The sequence below is a fragment of the Bidens hawaiensis genome, unplaced genomic scaffold (genome assembly GCF_021521415.1).
Source record: "Bidens hawaiensis isolate Kalapana, Puna unplaced genomic scaffold, B.hawaiensis_p1.1 tig00002772_1, whole genome shotgun sequence".
In the NCBI taxonomy this organism is placed as follows: Eukaryota; Viridiplantae; Streptophyta; class Magnoliopsida; order Asterales; family Asteraceae; genus Bidens; species Bidens hawaiensis.
In genome coordinates, this window is record NW_027491150.1 from 2,088,644 (window position 1) to 2,114,057 (window position 25,414).

At 31.1% G+C, this 25,414-nt stretch overlaps 1 protein-coding gene and 1 pseudogene across 1 annotated transcript; both read right to left on the bottom strand.

Annotated features, from left to right (window-relative positions):
* Positions 1 to 1,511: 1,511 nt before the first annotated feature.
* Positions 1,512 to 2,177, bottom strand: LOC143621095 (VQ motif-containing protein 4 pseudogene; annotated as a pseudogene).
* Positions 2,178 to 22,346: 20,169 nt separating this feature from the next.
* Positions 22,347 to 23,928, bottom strand: LOC143621178 (uncharacterized). Its single transcript, XM_077092684.1, has 2 exons — positions 23,358 to 23,928; positions 22,347 to 22,856 (listed from the first exon to the last, which is right to left on the bottom strand). The coding sequence occupies exons 1-2, from the start codon at positions 23,893 to 23,895 to the stop codon at positions 22,519 to 22,521; spliced, it is 876 nt and encodes a 291-aa protein (XP_076948799.1). The 5' UTR covers positions 23,896 to 23,928; the 3' UTR covers positions 22,347 to 22,518.
* Between the last annotated feature and the right edge of the window lie 1,486 nt (positions 23,929 to 25,414).

The window sequence follows — 25,414 nt, forward strand, 5'->3', positions numbered from 1 at the left end:
TACTCAAAATTACTTAAAAAACACTTTAGATATATAAAATATTTAAATATACTTTTAATAACTTTTAGAGTTTTAATAATCATTTCAAGTTTCTCACAACTTAAACATATTATTTATTATTATGATCTTAAGAAATACTATATATTATTATTTTCGGTTTTGATACGTTATTAGATAACCAACAGTCATTACCTAACATATTAGGTCATTTAAAATATGTACTCCCTCCATCTCATTATAAGTGTCATGGTTTGAAAAACACAAAGTTTAAGATGGATTAAATGATTACTTACTGAATGACAATAATGTCATTGGAAAGTGGGTCTATCAATATTGTTTATTAATATTAGTTGAGTGTTTAAGGATAAACTTAGAAATTGGCTAATAAATTTTAAAATGGACATTTGTAATTGGACAAATAAAAAATGAAATAGAGACACTATTAATGGGACTGAGAGAGTAACATTTTTTAAATCACTTGTTATGGCAAAACCATGTTTTAGACAATTAGGTTCCCCTATACAAATTTTTCAAGTGTTTTTAAGAAACGTTTACGAGTTACGCTTTTAATACATAGCTAATTTAAATAAAGAAAACCGATTACATATTACAATTGGGATAACCTATGTTTAGGAAAAAAAATTCCGTGAAATGAAATAACCTTACGTATTAATGTTACAATTCTTAATGTTAAAATATAAAATGCTATTTAAAAGGGGGTTGCGACGCAGCTTGTTGCCAGTTTGTCTGCCACTTTATTGTAATTGTTTTGTTCTTATGAAAGTTTAAATAAAAATGATAAAAAAATGTAGAAAACACAAGATACTCCTATATAAAATGATTATAATAAATATAATACAAGTTATAAAAAAAACTATGGAAAAACACAAGATATCAATTTTTATTGATTTTAGTTTTGATTTTTTAACAAACGCATATTAAAAGGTAGAAAAACACAAGATACTCATTTTTATTGTCATGTGTAACGTACGTTTCCACCAAATACCACCATTTCGAATATTCGAAACCTCATTGTCAAATTTTGAATTCTATATTCTAATCAAACAAGACATAACATTTAACTATTAATCACCAATGGATGAGTGTTCTATCGTTGCCCTGGTGACCTTGACCTTCTAGACTAGTTCGTAACAAAATGCGCGAGTCACGAGTTTACCACAACGAGCCTTCAGAACGTGGGTTTTCACCGGAATTGGTGGCACGAGGACCTTTTGCCGATAAATGTACACGGGTGTAAGGGTGAAGCTTGTATTGTGCCCCGGGTGGCTCCAGTCACCTCAATTGATCAGCGGTGTAAATTTATGTGTTTTTATCAGAAAAATTTTTTACGTAGAGTAAATTTACCCGTTTTCGACTAAAAATTTTGTACCAGCCATCCCAACTTATGAATTTTTGTATACGTATTGAGTTCGACCATCCCGACGTTTTCATCCAAGCTTCGCTACTACCCGAGTGACCAAACTTTATTAATCATTAAAGAATAAAAAAAGTAACATCCGATGCAAAATTATGTTTATTAATAAATCATAAATAACCACCGTTAAAAACTAATTTACAATAAAACATAATAATAACAATAATAAAGTTGTCGTTCTAAAAAAATAATAATGACCATTATTACTCATTAACTCTGGGTGAAGTTAATGGGAACAATGGCAAAAGTTGTGGCTCAACCTCTCTAGGCGTAGTCGCCGGTGACGGGTGTAAATAAAACCCTTTTTCCGCGATCGCTTTCTCTTCAGCTCCCACGTCCAATTCCGGGTTAAACGGATCGGATATAAGTGGTGTGACCGGACTAAGTACAAGCTTAGGGAAGTCAAGTGCACTTGGGGACAGAATCTCGTTAGTGAATTTAGAAGTCAACGGGTTGATTTTGAAGTTTTTAAGGTTGTTGTGTCTTCGTTCATATAATTTGGAAGGTTTTTTTGGTTTCATAGGAGGTATGGGGTGTTTGTGTTTTAAGGTTGTTGTTGTGTCGGATGAGCCCGTTAACATTTGGACTACTTGTTTGAAGGAGGTTGTGTCGGCTTGAACAAAGGTTGTTGGGTATGGGTTGGTGGGTGTTGGTGGTGGTGATGGGTGGTGGTGGATGGTGGTGGTGGTGGTGGCCGGAGAGGTGTCCATTTTGGGAGAGGAAATTAATATCTTGAAGAGAGGTGGATGATTGAAATGTAAACAAGAGGAAAAGAGTGTGTGTATATATATATACAAATATTTTTTTTGTTTTTAGAAAAATATTAATGATTTATATAGTGTGGTATATATTCACTTACTTATATGTGAATACTAGGTTACTAACCCGTGTAGTACACGAGTAGAAATTAAGAAATTCATCACGAAATTTGATTATATATTTGAATATTATATTATTTATTTTTTTAACCATTATAAAATGTTTTTTTATAGCTTCATATAAGATATTTTTTTTTCTATCTAATTAAATAAATTTTTACATGTTAATTAACATAAAAATAAATTTAGATTGGGACAAAAATAAAATTAATAAACATTTGGAATATTAATAAAATTTTGGTACGATAAGTTTAAAGATATGCCTCAAACACTTCAAACTCAACATTATAAGGTGTCGTCTTATAATGTTTTGTTAACAAATATTGTAAATGTGTATGTTTTGCAAATGGATTGGTAGAAATACTCGCTGATGTGTGTTCATCAAAAACATATGATTATAATTATTTTAAATGAACATGACAACAAATGGACAGTTAGAACTCCATCCAAGGAGGCAACTTCAACTGGTTTCTCGATGCCCTTGTGTTATACAATCATCATAAAATGAACTGCGAATTGGTATATTTCAGTAAGGAGTATTGGTTTATAACACTCTCAACTTTCTCTCATTGGTAGATAACACTTTCAACTTTCACTTTGTCTCCCACTACTCACAACTTTCAAACTATTTGTTTTTGTCACTCCATCGCTAACGAAACACTAACGACGTTAGTATTCATGCTGACGTGGACTTTCTTTTAATTGAGTTGGCCGTCATTTGTGGGTCCCACGTAGCCCCTTCATTTTCTTCATCAAATTAACCAGTCACCAACACCACCCACCATCCTCCACCAACAACTTAATTCTTGTATTTTCTTTGTCTTCCTCATCACATACCAAGAACACCTTCACCCAGCTTCATCTTCCTCATCACATACCTCCATCAATACTCAACAGATTCAAGTGATTTTTGAGCCTAAAGTGCTTACTTTTTCCAATAGATCAAAACCCACCATTTAGTTTTCTTAATTTCTCACCCGATATTCGTATCCCGTAATCTAGGGTTTCGGTTTTTTTTTTTCAACCTGAGACTCCATAATCAATTGCCAAAAGTTGAAGGGTGTTACGCAAGTTCTGGCCGGAATGGTTTAGTAACCTGGAAACGACCCCAAACTCATCAAACATACCGGCCTTGCCGGATATATCGGCTCGCCGGAAAAACGTTTACAGCTGGAAAGAGCATATTTGTTACCGGAATCCTAAGTTCATCACTTTTAATAGTTGTTTCAACAATTATCCTACCACTAATTCCTCGAATCTCAATGAAACCCCAACCACTGCCGCCGTTAGGTTCGTCGGAGAGTGTAATCATTCAGATCTAAGCTTATTCACAAACGACCAATCAGGTCTGTAACACCAATAGCACTTCCATGTACCTGGAGTGCCAACGGAGTAATGCCATTTAACGTCACCGGAAAGGCGGTTTCTGTTCATTTCTTCTGCTTGTGTGTTTAGCTTTTATTTTTAATTTCTTATAAGGTAATTTCCACGTAAGCATGCCAGATCAAGCACTTAACATCCACATCAGCATCTCCACTAACGTCGTTAGTGTTCCGTTAACGAGGGAGTGACATAAACAAATATGGTCAAAGTTGGGAGTGATGAATGACAAAGTGAAAGTTGGGAGTGTTATTAACCAACAGGTGAAACTTGAGAGTATTAAAAACCAATATCCCTTTCAGTAATTATGTATTTTATTTTTTTTATTTATAATTATTCATTGTAACTAACCATATTTTCTTTTTTCTTTTAATAGGTTGTATCAAAGAAATGTATTGTAATTAACCATTTTTATAATTTCTCTTGGTTTTGAATTTATAAAGTATTGATATTTTCTTGTATTTATTTTTGTACTATCAGCATAATATGTTTGTTAAATTTGAATTGCTTATGTTAATCTTTCCATTTTGTATACATTTTGAAGTTAAATATCTCGTATTTAAAGTTTTACAATCTCAAAATCTTTCCAACATTTTTTTAGAATTTCATTAAAGTAACAATTAATTGTTACACGATTCTATTTGAATTTGAATTCCATATCAAGTTTATTATATAATATGTTAATTATTTCAAAATTATTATTTAAAATAAAACCCTATGGTCCTTAAATTATTCTAAAATTATAGATTCGTATAATAGTTCTAATATTAAAACATTATATTTATGTCAAAATGAATGTTTAAAATAAAACTATGTATTAAACATTTTCCAATCTTAAAATACTTTCCAATTTAAGGTTAAAATTCCATTATAATACCAATTAATGATTACATAATGTTATTTGAAGTTAAAAATCAGCCTTTAAATATTTTCCAATATCAAAATATTATCAAGACTTTTTTAGAATTCTATTAAAATACCAATTAATAATTACACGATTCCAAATGAATTTGAATTCAATTTTATACTATAATAATATGTTAATTATGTCAAAATTATTGCTTAAAATAAAACCCCATGTTCCTTAATTTATGCATAATTATGCATATAATAGTTGTAAGATTAAAACCTTTTAATTATGTAAAATTGAATGCTTAAAATAAAACTCTCATTACAAATTTTTAAATCTCAAAATACTTTCCAGGTTAATGTTATTTGAATAATTTAAGATAATGTTAAAATATTTTAATTATGTCAAAAATGTTGCTTAAAATAAAACTACCTAATCATTAATTTATGCATAATTATGCATATAATAGTTGTGAAATGAAAATTTGAATCTTTTAATTATGGAAAATTAATTGTAAAAATAAAACCCGTATTAAAAACTTTTCCATCCTCAAAATAGTTTCCATCTTTTTTATTAAAAATTTTATTTAAATACCAATTAATCGTTATATAACATTGTTAGAATTTTAATGTAAGATTATAATAAAGTCTTTTAATTATGTTAAAATTATGGCTTAAAATAAAACCATTTAGTCCTTAATATATGCATATAATAGTGATAAGAAGATTAAGACATTTTAATTATGTCAAAATGAATGTTTAAAATAAACACAAATATTTTAACTGATCCTTAATTTATGCATAATCTAACTATATTATTAAAACAAAATGATTTTTCCACATAGCATCATTATAGAGTGTCCACATTGGATTCCACATACGCAATTCCCTTAAATACATTTTCCACCTAATTAACAATTATTAAAATGTATAACAATTCATTAAATGCATAAAATCCTCTATCCATTCCTTTTCATATAATTATCATCTAACTATACTATTAAAGCAATAGGCTTTTAAGTCCATATCCTCCCTTCCTATTGGTTGATTCTCATACTTTCTATATATATCAATGCCTTCTCTAATTTTCAACTTAATAAAATAAATCAATAATATATTAAAATAAGATTCATCAATGCTATTAAAGTATTATTTTTCCTCTTTCATTTAATGTTTATTTTTTCATTTTGATATTTTAATTAATGTAATATTTTAAAATCGTAGCTATAGTTTCGAAAATAAAATATTCAAAATTTCATTTTGAATATTTTATTATTTTTAGTTGATTTCATTCACCACCTTTGTTAATTTTTTAGATAATATATAATATATAATTTAGATAATTATTTGATATTTTATCAATAGAAGAGATTGCGGATTTAATATAGAGATTACGGATAATATATATATATAGAGAGAGAGAGATAGAGAGAGAGATTACCGATTTAAAATATTAAAATTTTGTTAAATTATTATATTTATTTAAATTTATCAAATACATAAAGTTATAAAGGTTTGTACCATTCATGTTAAATTTAGGAAATGATGACCCATTTGATTAAGGAAATGGTTTAATTACGTAATTTGTAAATTTGAATTAATTATTATCTATTCTTTGAATGTAATTAATTTGTAAATTTGAATTATTTATTGTATAAATTATGGTGTAAATTTGAATGTAAATTTGAATTAATTAACAATCATTAAGTTTTACTATAATTACGGATGTTGACCATTGACCCACTGACTTAATTAAGGTTATTAAGTTTTAACAATTATAATACAAATCCATTGACTTATTGTTGCTTAACAATAACAATTGCCTTATTATTGTAAACATTGACTTATAATTACGATTTACTAATTAACAATTGAGTTACATATATATAACAAAATTAGTAACTTTTTATTTTCACACCTTATATGAATTACATTACATAATATATGGTGTTATAATTGATGATTAATTATATTATAGCAAATAATAATATAATTAGTAACTTATATTTTTACATTATGTAACATTGAATTTTAGAAAATTAGGCATTTTAGAAAATTCAAAAATTTGGAAATATATTATTTGTATTTCTAATCTAATAATGTAACATTGCATACTATTTGAAAATCCATTAATTACAATTTTCCTTATATTCGTTCTTACTATAACTTTTTTGAAAATTTTTAAAATTTCCTAAATTTATGTTTCTAATCAATTACTTGTATACCTTTATTCTATAATTTAGTTTACCCTAATTTATTTCGTATAAATAAGTACATTTGATAGGCTAATTCTTACACCATCAAAGCCTCTTTAGTAAAAACGATTAGATTTTTGCCAAGGTTTTTACTTTTTGTTGTTTATATATCTTCCATTTTCATCTTTCATTTTTTTGCTTAAAAGTGTTTTTGTTCCTAAATGATTTTTTTTTTTGTTTTTTTAATTTTTTCACCACTAGCAAGATGGAGCCAACAAATACCACCATGTTGAACCAATTGAATGTTCTTAATAGTGAGTGTATCCTAAAGGTGCGTATTTTGAAACTTTAGCGGCTGAAGGACAACTCAAAGCCCGAACAAGATTGGTCCATCGAAATGATTGTTCAAGACGAAATGGTATTGTTAACACATTCATTAATTTACTATATTATTCATACAACTTTTTACTAATCTTAATAATAATTTGTAGGGCAACAGAATGCAAGCCTATGTAAGGAAGCCTTGCATTCCTAAGCATGATGTTTTCTTGCCGAGAATAAATCTTTGATTGTTCGGAAGGCCTCACTCGGTGCAAATATGTCTACTTACAAATACATCGACTGCCCACGCAAGCTTTGTTTCATCCATTGATAATTCTTACTAATTTGTTTTTTAATAGTTCAGTATATCTAACATTAATTTATTTTAAATAATTTTAGTTTATGGCGGCCAAATTGGTAGATTGGCTAATTGCATGGAAAAAGTATTTGATGGAGAGTAGTTTGATTATGTTTGTTTTGGTCATTACTAATATATTTTAGTTATTAATTTTCTATCATTTTTTATTTTATGTAGCTTAGACAACTCATGTAAATTATTTCATTTTTATATAAATAACAATCTTTATTTTCTATGTGTTAAAGTTTTTGAATCTTATCTTGAAAGTTTTAACAATTATTTATAGAACTTCCAAAAAATTGAACGTTTTTTTATAATAATATTTACAATTATTTAATTTTGTTTTCAAAATTCAAAATTGACCATTATTGCAACAATCTTTTTTTTTAGTTTTTTGTAGTATTCAATCTCAAAAAACTTTCCATCTTTTATATTTTACCAAATTTTAATTAGCATAAACTACATATTTAATAAATACCGGAAATTTTAAATAATTTACTTTTGATAATACTTGAAAGTTAATAAGTTTTGGATTAAAAACACATTAATTTATTTGACCAATTTAATATGCAGTGTATTACTTATTTCAAATGCATATTTATAAAATCTTAGATATTTACTATAATTCCTTATTTATTTTAAAAATATTCATCATCTTTAGTTTAATGATACATTCTAATCATTTATAAATTAATTTTTTTTTTATTTTTAAGAACCGAATTTGACCACTCTTTTTTAGTTTTAATATTCTCCAATCTCAATAAACTTTACATCTTTTATGATTGACCAATTTTTAATTAGGCATAAATGTCAAGAATTACCGATTCGTCTAAATTATTCTGGTGAAATTAAAAAATAAACTAATAAACTAAATAGAAAATAAAAACTGTCCATCTTTTATATTTGACTGATCTTTCATTAGGCACAAATGTTAAGATTAATGTTATTGCATTCATTTTTAAAACAAAACAACTAATTTAACAACTAATAATTAGTTGTTACCAAATATACAAAGTTAATTGATTGTGTAAGTTTAAAAGGTTTGCAAAGTAAATGTCTGGGTTTTTTATGTAAATACTGGATTTAAAGTCTAAAAATTGTAAATACCGTATTTAGTTAAAATTAAAATGTCGAAGAAAATTTAGTAATATAAAATGAAACATATCAATTAACAATTATTTAACAATTAAAATTAAACATACTAACCTAATTTAGTAATCTAAAATGAAACATATCAATTACCAATATCAAATAACAGTTATTTAATTAAGAATATACCAATTATTTTTTTAGATTTTAATTTGAACTAAAATTTTCAAAAACACATTATGCTAAATAAATCAAAAAGACCAAAATTATTTTGACTCATAGATTGGTTCTAAAAGTCGATGTGACAATAATGTTACTAAGGAATATGAACCAGAAGAACGGTTTATGTAATGGAACTAGATTGCGAGTAATTAAGTTGGGAAATGTGTTTTGTTGAAGTAAAAATTATTTCAGATACTAATACTGGTTATTGCACTTATATAATTCGTTGTGGTGTAACACCTTCAGATATGAAACTTTCTTTTAAATTGAAGAGAATGTAGTTTTTTTTTTCCAGTTGTAGTCTGTTTTGCAATGACCATTAATATAAGTCAAGGTCAATCTCTAGAAAAAGTTCACATATATCTCAGAGACCCGGTGTTTACACATGTACAACTCTATGTAGTTTTATCAAAAGCGAAGAGTGGTGTTAAAATTCTTATTAAAAAAGGAAGATAAAGTTACAAATAAAGAATCAATATGGTTCATAAGGAAGTCTTTGTAATAGATTATGTAATTTACATTTTTAACTTTTGATTATGTTTTCAAAGACTGTACTTTGAATGTTATTTGGGTTTATCTTTGTATTTCACAATCATTTGTTTTTGTACAAATATTATTTACAACTTAAAGTATGTTGTTATCCTGAATAACATATAACAACTTATGTTGTCCTTTCAAATTACATGTGTTTGTTCGAAAATTTCAAAATTTTCCACCCGTGTCATACACGGGTTAATAGCCTAGTTCTAAAATTATATTAACTTATTCATATAAATTTAGAAAGACTAATCTTTGACCTTTTATAACTCTATATAAATTCATCATTAATTTTATTTTATAATCATTTAATTCAATAACTAAATTCGACTTTATAAATTAATACTATGGCTAAATCTTGGAAAATTATCAAATGCTAAAAATCGCGGACAAATCTTTTAATTTTTTTATATACATGTATCTCAATTTTAATACTTTATTATAATTTAATTTAAATGAATAAAAAATAAAAGTCATAAATAAAAATTATCATATGAAATAACTGAATATACGTATTACATATAATATTTTTTTTATTTTTATTACAATTTCCATACGTGTGGAACACGGGCTCTAACCTATAGCATATTTTATTAAAAAAATTATTTTAGTGCAATTCAGTTTTTTAACAAATGGTGAAATTAAAACTCTATAACATATTTTTGTAAATTTCAAATGAATGGTGTGAATTGAATTTTGATATATATATATATATATATATATATATATATATGTGTGTGTGTGTGTGTGTGAGAGAGAGAGAGAGTGATATTTGAATGGGGAAAATCGGTTTCTAAAATACCACATTAAATGTGTATAAATCTAAAAATGTAAAGTAAGATAATGTTCGAAAGTATAATAATGTTTTAAATTGCGTTGATATTGGTGATTTAATTGGACTTTGACCAACAAAGATATAAGATTGATTATCTTACTATAGATAATTTAATGTCTTATAGAATAAACAACTAAATTTCATTTCCGGATTATATAATAATCAATTGAATTACATAAATTAAGAAAAATAAATAAATACATGAATACTAACATAAATATACATCAATATTAAACAAAAATAAAAAGACATCTTATCAAACAATCTTCAACCCAAGAAATTAGCTATATTAAGTTGGGGACAATAACCTGAAATGATAAAATTAAATATTAATATTAATATCGCATAATAAATAAATTACAAATTATGGAAGATTTGAATCATGTGAAAAAATGTATAATTGATGTTATAATTTATAACTGGAAAATTTGAATCGTGCTACAGGAAAAACGAAATAGTGAAGATATCCAGTGAATCTTTGATTTTGATATATAACCTAAAGAGATTATAAGAAAAAATCATATAATTATTAATATAAATACAAACAAAAACGAAAAACAAAATTAATTGTAATTGATATAAAACCTTACCGGAATAATATTATAACAAAGTAATATAAAAATTAAAATAAATATAAAACCTTACGGAAAAACGTTACTAGAAAACCGTAATAACTTCAACATATCAATTAAATCTTGGATTTTGATTTACAACCTAAAGAGATTATAAAAAAATCATATAGCATTTAAAATAAATGTAAAACATTACAAGAAAACCTTACCGGAAAACAATAGAACCTTACCGGAAAAACATATAACAAAATCGGCTATTACCGGAATACAAGAGACGGTAGAGGAATAAGCCGAAAGAGAGACAAAACAAAGAGAGAGAGAGAGGGGGGGGGGAGATTAAAATGGTTAGAGTTTTTCAATCTTGAGATTTATATAATGTAAATAAGATGATTTAGTAAGTTTTTGAATTCTTATAATAATTAGAATAATTAATATCATAATTACATTAATAGGTTAATTATGATGTTTGACCAGATTTTAAAAATAATTACATTAATATGTTAATTATGATGTTTGACCAGATTTTAATAATATTTAATAATTATTAATAATAATTGATTGTCTAGTATTTTAATTTATTTTAACAATTTTTTATTCACATGAATTATTAATAATCATTGATTGTCTAGTAATTTAATTTATTTTTGATTTATTTATTAACATGAAAATTAGACAAGTGATAGATATACATGAAAAGTCCAAGCAATAACCAATACGAAGAGGGAAAATTGAGTTAAAGCATATTGGTTTAATAGTATGTATAGATATAAAAAATTTGTACAAGCTGGTATACAGATCGTTTAAGGTGGTCCGCAAAAGTTACACAGATCGCAACTCTCAAATTATTGACTATGACAATGTTGCATTGTGTCAAACGTTTTACGACACGTATGATCTAAAATGGCCCGTATAATAATAATTTTTTCTAAATAATACATAATCTCACGTGTAAATATACTTTTTCGGGGCTTTGTCCAAGGTTAACTCTTCAACCACCGTGAGACCGTACCCCCTGATGCACGGGAACCGGATGGAATCCGTAAACCCTCCCTTGTCGGGTTCGAACGCGGGATTAAAGTCATGATTCGTCTCTTCACCCAAATATTCTTTAATTTGGCCCAAATAAGAATCGAACATGCGTCTCTATATTGAATTGAGATGGAAACCTCTTACCACACTGGATGGTGTTTCTAAAATTCTAATTTTTGTAACTTTTTTTCTTCTAAATAATGGTTATAACTCTATTAAAAACATTGTTGTGAATAACAATTAACAAGCTATACTTATTATAATTTTATTAAAGAGCTTAGAGTTTCAGATATTGTGAAAAGATAATTGTGTATAATGCTTTTCTTGCATGCCTTTTTAAAGATTTTCAACTTCATATCAATTGGACGTTAAATTAATTTTCACCGTTCATTTTATACTGACAATAGCATAAAATTCTTTATGTCCTTTCTAGAAGAAATCATAAAAAAATGCAAGAAAGAAAATCTTACATTTATCTCCAAGAAAGACAATCTAATATGGAAGTTTATTATAACGTTTTTTTTTCTATAAATGATAGATAAGTTTTACTCCCTCCGTCCCATTACGAGTGTCTTAGTTTGATTTTTCAAGTCTTTTTTGTTTAATTTTGACCGACAATATTTTTGTTTGTGTTATGTAATACTTGATGTAAAATATATAAATGGATTGGGTTTTAAATGTATTTTACATTGATATAATTTTCATCAAGTATTATATAACACGGACAAAAATATTTACGGTTAAGGTTACAAAAGAAATACTTGAAAAGTCAAACTATAACACTTATAATGGGACGGATGGAGTAATACATTAATATTTAAATAAACATTTCTATGTTATTATTATATTAATGTTTAAATAAAAATTTCTATGTTATTATATCAATTTTTTACATAAAAATGTCTATGTTGTTACATAATAATAACATTAAACTAACTTTTTCATGTATATTTTTAATTTTTAAATGCATGTATAAACATGTGTATGTCACTTGTATGAATAAAACACTCACATGATTATAAAAACGTTTATTTTAAATAAGTTGATAAAATTACCAATTTACCCTCACGTACAAGTCACATGACCTGACTTAACGAGACAAACTAACTAGGTTAGGGCCAAAGGACAAACATTGTTAGATTCGTAGACGTAAAGGATAAAACGTACCAATTTTGAAGATAAATGACAAATAGTAAAATTTGATATAAGCATAAAGGACAATATATGTAATTCTGTTTTATATGTATACTACTTAGACTATCTTTTTTTAAACGGTGACTTTCTCAATAATGGGATGCAAAGAGGAGCTCCTCCGCCCCACTCAGGCCAAACTATGTTGTCTTAACCGGATCCGCGCTGAACATACAATTTTTTTTTTTTTATATTTAAAATTTTTTTAGACTGGAAAATAAGCATTTATTTTCTTGATGATCTCAGAAAAAAAAAATATTTATCTATAACCATCCACTATATATGCGTGTGTGTAGAATATATGATAAAGGGTACCTTTTGAAATAATGTTAAAAATATCATTTAATCATGAAAACTTTCAGCAGAAAAAAGCTTAGATTAACATTGACATGAAAAGAGTGTTCCATACTTGTAATGATTCACAAACCTTAATTATGAGTGTATTTTGCATCATGCTATACTTGTAATGTCATCCATTTACTATATTTTTCATCACCAAGGAGAATCACATGCTAAGACCTATAAACAAACCCCAAAAATATAGATTTAAAAGATATTTTAAACGAAATAAATCTAGTCATTCTAAAAAAAGCATATAAAAACAAAAGCAAAATTAAAGTTGAATTCATACCTTCATAGGAGAAGGTGGTAACTAGTTTGCGAATCAAAGCTTCAACAAATAGACTAATAGTATAATTGAAACGTAATTGAAACGATCCCATAAAGACTTAAAATGTAAGCTACTCTAATAAATTACTAGTATCTGATAAGAGTTAGGATAACAAATTTTATTATGTAATTTGGATACACATAATTTTTTTTTAAAAGTTGATTAGAAACTCATCAATTACATTACTATAGAAAAACAATAGTAGTGAACAATATTCGTATTATTGATATGTCGTCATGTGTCCTACACAACTTATATCGAGTGTTGGCCTTAATTGTTGGCCTCATATAATTACCTTACTCGCTTTTATGTTTGTGTATATACAAATTTCTCACTACATGGTGCACTAAAAACCACCTAGCTAAATGCAAGGATGTAGTAGTCTATGGTCGACGGTCATTAGAGATTGATTGGGAATAAACGAACCGTACTTTTATATATAATTTTTAATTTTCTATATACACACACATTTTATATGCAATTTTCAGTTTTATGTACAAACACACATTTTAGCTGGAATCTCGACAGACGCGTCAATTGACCAAAACCTCGCCAGTTTAATATACATACACATACATATTTTGGTTAGATTTGACCATGACTGATTTGCCCAAATTAATCAGTGTGGTAAAAACTAGCGATCAAACACATTATAAGAATTTTTGAAACCATAGTTAAATGTAAAGGTTAACCTTTCAAAAGAAACCTAGAAAATATTAAGTAGCATTTCATTATGAATATTATTTTACTAAATATATCTTAAAGTGTGCTTTATAATATAAACAATTATCTATCCCATTAAAACATTATAATCCCGAGTACTTCACATGAGTTCGAGTTGTGTCTTGTACTAGATAATATTTTCATGTATGAAACGACTTTGTGGGACCCACTGGATCTATTCTCCTGAGACACAATTTACCAACGTGTGATCTACGCGCTACATGGTGACGTAAACATTGAGCGATAAGTGATTACCACACGCTTGTAGAGAGAGTGATTAATATTATTATTAGAAAAGGCCAACTCGTGATTGGTTGTTTGGTTTATTGCCTCGGAATCTCAGCCACCGAGATGTGTAGTGTGGGACCCATGCGAAAGACAAAGTCAAACGAGGTTCCTTTTTTATTGATTTTTGTTGTTTTATTTTACACCAAGTAAAAAGTAAAAACCGAAAACTCGAGATCACCATAACTATGAAAACTTTGTAGCTCAACCTTGAGCAAAATAATTGTAGGTTTGTAAATGAGCTGAGCCTGAGCTTGATTGGGCTCGTTTTAACTTATAAGAGCTCGGACTAGAGATCAACTTATTTCAGACTTCTTTTCTAATTAATTTGTTATATATATATATATGGGGAAAGTGAATACGGTGCTGTCATACGTGTAAGCTTAGACGCAAAACTCATCAAAACTACGTAGTTTTGATTAAAAATACCCAAAATTTATTTTTTCCCCCTAATTCCTACCATCCAGATCCATCATCTATCTCCCTCCCATCCACTGTCTCCCAAGAATTGGATCTGAGATTTTTTAAGTTTGTTGTTCTCATATGACATAATGGTTAGCAATCAATCAAATTAAAATTGATTTGTATCCTCCCTAATTATTTAATCATATACTTCCCAATTGAATATGAAATATGAACTTTTTGTTAGCAATTCAGTAAAATTAGATTGCTCATTCGTCGCAGTTGATCATCCATTCCAATTTGTGTTTTATTAATATTTTAATATTAATAATGAGTTTATCATCAGTTGAATATTAATATTCAAGCGTCTGTGGATACAACACACAAAATTCACATATTTTGAAACAAATATAATGAATGCTATTTCATATTATAGTTATGATTAACGATTACACTAATTTTAGATCGAAACCTTGGGAGACAGTGGATGGGAGGAAGATCAGGCTGTTGAGATATAGAAGATCGATGGTAGAGATTAGGGGGACAAATTTAAATTTTGAGTATTTTTAATCAAAACTACGTAGTTTTGATGAGTTTTGCGTCTAAGCTTACACACATGACAACACCGTATTCACTTTCCCCATATATATATATATATATATATAACAAATTAATTAGAAAAGAAGTCTGAAATGAGTTTTGCGTCTAAGCTTAAATTTTGAGTATTTTTATCATTTCTATACATATTGATAAAAAACTAAAAATGAGCCAAAGTTTGGATCTAGCTTGTTTAGTACCTTAAAACAAGCTAAATTTAGGATTAGGCTACCCTACCAGCTAGGTTGTAAAGTGTTAACTTATACATAGAAGTCTAAAATACGTAAACTCAAAAATACACAAGGCCATTAAAGTTTGACAGGTCTAAACGTGCTTCACATACAAAGCTCAAGCCCGGGCTCGATAAGTTACGAGTTGTTTGAGGCTCGGACTCGGCTTAAGCTAGTAAAAGCTTTACGCGTTTCAAGCTATTTATCAATACGAGCTCGAGTAGCTCATGAGCAACTCGGCTTGTTTGCACGCAACCAATGACCTTACGTAAGAAAAGTCATGGAGCTACCATTAGACCAATTGACCTTTTTTTATTGATTTTAGTTTATTAAATTTAAGTTATTATTAATATTATTATTAAAATAGTAGTATATCATATGTCAGTTTTTATTTTTAAAACAATTACATATTTGTTAAGAATAACAACACTTTAAGTTTCAAAACAATAGTAATGATCATGATCATGATCATAATACTGTGATTTAGATATTTTTAGTTTACCCGAATTATTATAATTATTTAATTTCAGCTATTTTATGGTATCATTACCGTTACCTTGTTATCATTTTACAATTTGACACTTTTGTTTTTTAAAAAATGACAAAATTTCATATGTTACTTTTTACGTGTTGAAGACCACCATTCATTGCTAATCTTCTCACTTTGACAATTGATCACATATAATCATTGTTGATCATTGCCGACCACCATTAAAAAAACTCGTATACAATATGGAAGAAAGCTAGAAATCACCAAAATGTGGAAGGCTATGTCTAAAACCCACACGTAAAGTCTAATTTTGAAAGTGATCAAAGATTCAAGAAACACAATCCTCCCTTTCACATATAATTTGAAAGAAAAAAGCTAGGACCCATAATCAATATAGAAACTTTGTATCTTATATATATATAAATAAAATATTTAAAAGCACTCTTGTTGTTTCTTACATTCTCTCAAGCCATTATATTGTTTTATTTTTAAATGAAAGTTTCTCATGCATTTGACCCGAATTCATGTGTATTGGTCTCACAAAACTCAGATAGCCCTTAAACGGGTTGTAGTATCTCATTAAATTAAAATTAACCGCGTCAAATATTGATATGAAAATCCTCTAAAATAGGGATATACTAAAAAAAATATTAATATCCAATTAAAAAAATATTATTTATAACTAAGAAATAATTATATAGTAAAAAAATAAGCGGGTCATGGGTCTCACCAAACTCCGATAGCTTATAAACCGGGTTATAATATCTCAATTATTTGTAAAACTCTTTCATCATCAAATCTTAAGTATATTATTAACTTACTTAAAATAAATAATATTAAAATCCAAAAAATATATAAATATTAGATGGAGACCGTGATAATGTTCATGTATTAGGGAATGCAGAATTGGTGTAGAATGATGGGAGAGAGGTGGGGGAAAGAGCGGGATAGCAGTGGCCGGAGAAAAAAGGACGATGATTGTGGTGTAGACAAGACAAAGAAACATACATGAAACAATTTGTGTATAATGTTAAGAACTATGAAATTCAATTGGACTCGTTCAATGATTTGATAAATATCTAGAATGGATAAGTAACATTTTAATAAAATAATGAAAGGTATATTGTTTGTCCGCACGAATATAGTTTTCCCTCTCTACTCGACATCAACCGCTATTTTCTACCATCACATCGATCATAAATAGTTGTGAATGGAAAATATGGTACAAATGAGTCCAAATAAACACTCATGAAATATTAAAATGATTGTCCCACCAAACACATAACTAATTTCAAGTTTCAACACCCCTCTATAAGGTAATGGGGCTTGGTTGAGCCCCTAGTAATCCAATCAAAACCTGACACGTAGGCGGTGACATTACACTGGATCAAGCCCCTCAACCAAGCCTCAGAGAGTGTAGTAGTCCAAGTGATTCGGAGCTTGATCCAGTTATTTATTTATTTTAAATATTAATTTTAATATTAATATTAATATTCTTCTTCACAGATCACACCACATGGCTTCTTCTTCACCTTCACCGATCACACCACCACCACCGATCACCGGACCACCACCACCACCACGATCCGGGGCTTCTTCCTCCCAAAACATACACACACTCCTCTCTCTCTCTCTCAAAAACCCAATCTCACTTTCTCTCTCTACATCCTCATTCCTCTTTTGCGCCCTGCGGTCCCAACCACGGGGGCCAACCGCACCCCGGCTCACCTGAGGGGTCTAGCGGTGTTCGCAAACCACGTAGGCAGCTGCGCCCCCGCTCACCCCCTTACCCTCAGCCTAAGAAAACTTTGAATATAGTGGGATTTATTTCATAAAATAAATGGTTTAGGACTTTAGGCTAGTCATTGAATATGACTTATGAGAACTAGTGCCGCTAGAAATAAATGATCCATGTAAAAGTAAAACCAAGAAGACTAAGTCAACTTTGATAAAACAAATGGGTCAATGATAAATGAAAATAATATCCAACTCAGGAGTCAGGACCACATGCCTAAAGTTGCCGACTTACATGTAAATGTTGAAAAAAATCAAGATGCATTAAATATAAGAATGTCTCATGTTACTATCAAAACTAGTCTAGTAAAAAGAGTTGTATCGTCATAACAATGCGGTGATTATTCGGGATGGCGCTGCTCTTGGTGATCAAGTAAAGTCGTTCTTCATTCTCCCAAGACTTCGAGTTGGGAACCTATAGTGAAACGTTAGAAAGGGTCTTGAGACCGAGGCGTATGGGACGGGACCTTCCTCAAATGATCAAGTTAGTAGGGATCATCACAAATATTTTTTGTATCAGTATGTGTATGTAAACGTCTCGTACTCTCATGAGGGCATTCACATACCGATTTTGATATCAACCGGACAATCACACAACTTAATCACTGTGATTTGAGGAAAATTTTAAGGTTTTAATATAATTTAACATTTATCCCATTCCCCATATTTAAGAACTAATTATTTCTCTTGCATGCTTTGTTTATATTTCAAACTAGTGTTGTACCCGGCGCGTTGTGTCGGGGCAGTTGATAAAACCTGCAACGTTGAAACCGGGTGTTGTCAACACGAATTATGTCAGTATCGTTTACGCTTGCTAGGTATTGACACAATTGGTAAAACCTTAGCATTAAACCAAAAAAATTATATTCGTTAAATTAACATATAAAAAAAATTATTTAAAGTGACGTATGTTTGGCCAGTAAACCCGGACGGTGGTAAAACCCAAGAGTTGTCGGTCCCAATCATCGAGGCGGAAACTGGACACGAACTCAATCGGTTTCGGTTACGTTCGTTACGATATCGTAGCTAAAAAAAGGGAAAATATAAAAATCGAGTGGACCAATGGGGTGGTGTCGGTCGGTAAACTCAGACGTTGGTAAACCGGAGCGTTGAGGCTGTAAGTATATGAGAATTTGGTTTGTTTCTGTCATGTTCGTTACGACATCGGAATTAAGACAAACACAAAATTTTCTTTTGTCAACTTCCGTTATGTTCGTTACGATATCAAAATGAAAAGAAACAAAATGCTATCGACAAGTAAGGTGCTGCCAAATGGCCAAATGACAACTTAGCGGCACCAAACTTCTAAAATATATATATTAGATAATGAGAGAAATTGTGCATAGATTTGAAGTTACAATCAGAGAATCAGAGTCCAAGACCCAAGTCCGACCAACGTTGCATTGCAAAGGCTTAGTCATACCTAGAGGTGCACAAAAAACCCGTACCCGAAAAAATACCCGGAACCGGTTTTTTTTATACCCGGGTATTCTATACCCGAAACCGGAACCGACCCTGCCCGTAGGGTATGGATAGGGTATGCATTTTGAGGTCAATACCCGTACCCGGAACCGTACCCGATTTATACCCGTAAACCCGATACTCGGTTATACCCGATACCCGATACCAATTTTCTAATACCCAAAACAATACATGAGTTTTTATAGTATATTTTCTATGTTTACTTCACAACTTTTATGTTTAAGTTTTTGTAAAATGCATATTACTAAGTAAATAATTTGTAATTGAGTGGATTTATGGGTTTTTAATATAGTTTAATTATTTTTATAAATCACAAAGCAAATTTAAATTTTAAACAAATTAAAAAATATATAAAATAAATTACAAATCAAAACCGGGTATTAATACCCGGTCGTACCCGGTTCCAATACCCGAACCCGATCATACCCTACCCGGGTACATAGGGTTGAGTTTTTCTCCTCAATACCCTACCCGAACCCTACCCGATTTCTCTCAATACCCGATTTTCTAATACCCGGTCATACCCGAAACCGGTTTCATACCCGAACCCGGGTAGTAGAAAAAACCCGATTTGTGCACCTCTAGTCATACCTAAAGGCTAAAAAAATCCAATGGACAAACAAGCCCCTATAGGCCCACTCTAGTTTCAGATTTGTGTTAGGGCCCAAGTAGGATTAGGCTTGGTCTAGGTCATAGCAGAGGCAAATTCGTTTTTTGGGTAAACCCTATTAGCTAGTAAGGGTGGTTTGCCTTCGCTTTTGGCATTCCTTCGTATATTTACGGATTTCACCCCCGCTTTTGAAACAGTTGTGTTCTTCTATGCAAGAGTATCGGATAGCATAGATGGATCTATTTTTCTCTTTAATTATAGATATGAATATAAAAAAGGATTTTGTAACAATTCATCGCGTTAACTGCCTTTGGCTCTACTCTAATTGATAGCACCATTAGGCCTAGTTTAAACTATGATTGCGTGTTAATATAATTATCCGATCATTAAACATAAAAGTGTAAAATAATTAGTAAAATATATGAACCAAAAGTCCAAATCCCTTACAACTAATGTTTTACTATTTTAACTTGTTACCATTAAATATAAATTTATCTTACCCAATAAATCATAAAATTTTAGTTAAAACATTGTATTTTTACTCAAACATGAGAAACCATTCCACACAGATACATAGTGTCATCAATTATGCGGATCTTAACGAACAACTAATTAAGATCTCATTAAAAACACTCGTATATTATTGAATCGAATTGAAAAGAAAGGAACACTTATAATATGCCCAACTGATTACGGCTTATGATCAATGAATGAAAATGAAACTGAAATACAGAAAACGTGTGAGAAATGTGATCAAATCAAATGAGCCGTTGGAACCCTAGATCGAACCTATAACAAAGTGATTTTGTTCTCAACATCCAAGTTTCCAAACCATCACTTTCATTCCCTCAAGTTTCACAAGAAGTGTAAACTTGAACAAAACTTTTCTCAAGAGTCAAGACACTATTTTCACTATTACTAAATGACGGTATTACCCTTCAGCTTATAGCCCGAACTAAACCATATTAGCGAGCAGTTTAGCCATGTTAACTTAGACATAACCTCAACACATAGTTAGGCCTTCATCCCTTCCTTTTGAAATCAGAATATCATCAACTAGTTTCACAATTTATAGAACATATGCTTTAATAAAGAAACTAAAAAATATGTATAATATAAAGTTTTCTGATATTATATGCTATCATGAGAAAGATTTGTCTAGACAAAGTGAAATATTTTGTAAACATACTTTTTCTTTTCATGTGTTAATTTGGAATGTTTGGGGAGCGGTGCCACATTGATTTACCATCATGGTTTACCCACTCCCATGTCTACATTTGTTGAGACACCACCCTTCATTACTTTTTCACCACCTTCAATTTATTGTCATTTCATTACTTTAAATTGTATAAAGATGTTTCTTTATAAATTAACTTATTGGATAATGGATATGCTTTGCACATAATTTATTATTATTATTATTATTATTATTATTATTATTATTATTATTATTATTATTATTATTATTATTATCCAAACAGGTATTAAAATTAGGTTGTTTCTTTCTTTCCTAATTCCTCTATTTATTTTACATTGCATATCACTCTAAGGTATACATGAATATGCAAATCTTTGTAGTACTTTAGATTTATTTAAATCAATAGCACCTTTATACCTCTAATTATCCCCCTTAACCACACTTCCCCGTCTTTACTCCCTTAACGTCTTTCAAATACGCTAGTTATTATAAGATATGTACACCTGGCGCTGAATTGTGCAACAAAACAACTACCACCTTAATGATTATCACTGTCAGTCGCGACTTGCAGTCATGCAAATGTTGTTTTAAAGTGTATATAATATGTAATGAGCTTAAAGAGGGTGAGGCTTAGAACAATTGGTAAGGTTGATGATTTGTGACCTAGAGGCCACATGTCAAGTCGTAGAAACGGCCTTTTGTGCAAAACATGTAGGGTAAAGCTGTGTACTTCATATTACGAAGCGATCCATCCCCTCCCTGGACCTTGCGCAAACACGAAAGCCTAGTGTACCTAGTTTAAAGTTTTGATGCATGGTTCTATATTTTTAGTTGTTTTTACAAGAAGAGAAGACCGGTTCAAATCTTGAATATGGGTATTAAGAAAAACAACTAGTTGAAAAATGAAAGGAAAATAAGAAACACACTTGTTGAAACTTGAAAGTAGATTTATTTAATTCTTAATTGTCACCAAACACTACATAGAAATAGCACATGATCTTCCCTCAAATTACCAAACCACCACCCAAACATCTAAATCCAAATCAAATTATTAAAAAAGAGAGAGAAATCTAACTACCACTTGCCACATCCTTAAACATATCATAACAACCTTTTAAATTCCTTAACTTCTAACACTTGACCAAATCAAGCTTCAATACTTTCATGAGGGCAAATTGTTTTCTTAGAGGCTTCATACGCAAACGGACCGACAGTGAAAACATCAAACGGTAGTGGTGTTGGCAGCTTGGACCCGACTAGTTTCGGGGTAGGGACTAAGGGGGCACCCTTGACACCATAGTGTAGGTTGGTTGGGTGGTTACATGTAGCCTTTGGTGATGATAGCAATGTGGCCTTGCACTTGTGGACACCATATGTGGTCAATGTCTTTGGTGGCATGATGAAGAAGAAGCCGTTACTATCGGTTGTACCGTTAACCCTCAATGGGTACTTGGTGTTGTTACATGTTAAGAGTACCTTAGCTCCTGTTATTCATTTATCACACGTTAATAAGTTGTACTTGTCACACATTAGTCACATTTCATACATTAGTGTGTTTGTACTTATATATTGCTATGTGCTTGTAGTTTATTATATCCATTTAAGTTGGTACAAAATATTATAAAGAATAACATTTTCTCTACTAGAAAATTTTAAGCAATTAATAAAAAAAATGTGAGAAATTTTGCGAAGAAAATTACATTGGTCATAATATTAGTGACCACCGTCGATAGTGTCATATTTGCAACCAAAGTTATAATGGTCACAAAGTAGTGACTGCCGTCTACTCGGTCACAAAACCTATAGATAAATATGAGATGACGCTAGTGTTTTCGCAATGGCATTTCGGTCGCAAATTAATTAAAAATATTATTAGTAACTGTTTACGGTCACAAATATCCAGTTTTCTAGTAGTAGAGCAAATTTTATAATGTTTTTATACTAAGTTCAAGTTTATTAAGGTAAACAAAAGTAAAATATAATACCCTTTAGTGGAGTTGCTCCCAAGAGTGTATCAACACCCTTGTACTTGCAAGCTTTGCAGTAAACCATACCCCGGACCGCAACCTGCCTCCTTACCGGAAGTGGTGCATGGGTCGGTGGGTGGACCGGGGCCTTGGTTGGTGGGTGAACCGGTGCCACAGTTGGTGGGTGAACCGGAGCCTTAACTGGTGGGTGAACCGGTGCCTTAGTTGGAGAGTGAACCGGAGCCTTGACTGGTGGGTGAACCGGGGCCTTGGTTGGAGGGTGAACCGGAGCTTTAACTGGTGGGTGAACCGGAGCCTTAGTTGGAGGGTGAACCGGAGCCTTAACTGGTGGGTGAACCGGGGCTACAATTGGTGGGTGAATCGGAGCAACAGGTTTGTGGTGGTGACCACCAGGACCCTTGTGGTGGTGGTGGTGGTGTGGTGCGGGCGCTCCGACCGGTGGGTGGGTCGGAGCATGGGCCGGAGCCTGGCTCACATTAGCTAGCACATTGATTATCATGCAACATGTTAGGACCAATATTAGGTTGAACCCCATTTTGGGTTAAGTGTGTGTGTTTAAGTGTTTGTGTGTGTGATAAAATGGTGGGAGAGTGTTGGTTATATATAGTAGAAAGCTAGAAGCTCTTGTGAATTTAATGAGATTAATATTTTTAATATTTAATAAGATGTTATGGGAAATAAATAAGGTAAGTGTAAACTATAGGGGCTAAATGTTAGTATATGTTATTTTTGAGGGGTAAGGAGTAAATTATTGATGTTATATTATTATTATGAAATGTGAAATAATAATTTTACTTTTATGTTTTTAGTTTTTATAATATTGTGCGTCTTCAGACGTTCATCAATCATCATCGGTACCCTCATAGCCTCCTTCATGTACGTCATTGAAGAAACACTAATTGATCCCGGGCAGATTATGGACAATCTGGGGATTAAGTAATGTTTCCCACGAGGGTTAGGTCCAGCAGAGATGGTTATTCTGATGACCTGCAAAACAGACACCGTGAGCTCGTCACTGAGAAGGGGGGGGTTCCTCCTTGTGACCACCCTCCGGCGTGAGAATCAGACTAGATTGCTCTGAATATGTGTATACAAAGAGAGATTGCTAGAGAAGATAAGATACCAGATCCTCCTACCGTTCCAAGGTGTTGGAGTATTTATAGCCGAAGGTAGGTTTCCAAGCAGGTACAGCCAGCTGTATAATATTCCTGTTCTACCAACTATGGGCTACGCACGTGCCATGCTGGTTGGTGGGTAGGCAGCGGCTGATAGTGACAAGGCCGGCTGTGTACTATTCCCTTTCCACCAGCTGCAGGCTATGTGCGTGCCACGACAAGGGTTGGTGAGTAGGCAGCGGCTAATAGTGACAAACAGTACTAGAGCGTGCTCCTCCTCGTACTGTTGTCGGTGAGCTGTCACCCCGTGATTGGTTCATGGGCTGCTTTGGTCAGATCTTGTCTATTTTGTCCATACCTTGGCAGGTATAGTACAGAAGATCTTCCAAAAGCATACGGACTGGCTCTTTTGGGTGGGAGTATTCCCGCCTTGCTCATTCCTTTAGGTGACACTGAATTATTGAGAGTTAGTGCCTTATGCGTGTAGCCTTGCTATTAGTGCGGGTAGCCTTCCCTGATGGCTTGTATCCGCAGCTGCGGGAACAGGCGGGGTACTTCACCATTGGGAGGCTTTCCCTGCGGGAACAGCTGGCGTACTGCGCGTAAGGTCTTCATCTCTGAGCATGGTGGGTCCTGCAGAACCAGTTGGTCCTTGCGCAGACGTCGCTCTTCAAGGTGAGTCTTGCGGGTCCAACTGGGCTCTGCTAGGACCTACCTCTTCAAGTCCCCCCAGTCCAATGTTCTTCTCATGAATTGTTAATAAGTGAGGTGAACTTTGGACTTAAGCAAGGGGTTTTGAAAAGGATTTAGTTTTAAGGTTGTCCGTGGGGATTCTTCCCGCGGTTTCCTTAATGTCACGTGCAGAAATTCCCGACTTTTCTGCTTGATCTTTGGGTATGATGCGGGTAGGTGTGTAACCTCCTCGCAAGTCAGGAGCGT

Excerpts from the sequence above, each read along its gene's own strand:
- LOC143621178 (XM_077092684.1), bottom strand. The coding sequence starts at position 23,895 with ATGGGGTTCAACCTAATATTGGTCCTAACATGTTGCATGATAATCAAT. Across the intron at positions 22,857-23,357 it reads GGGAGCAACTCCACTAAAGG|GAGCTAAGGTACTCTTAACA; the intron begins GTATTATATTTT and ends AATGAATAACAG.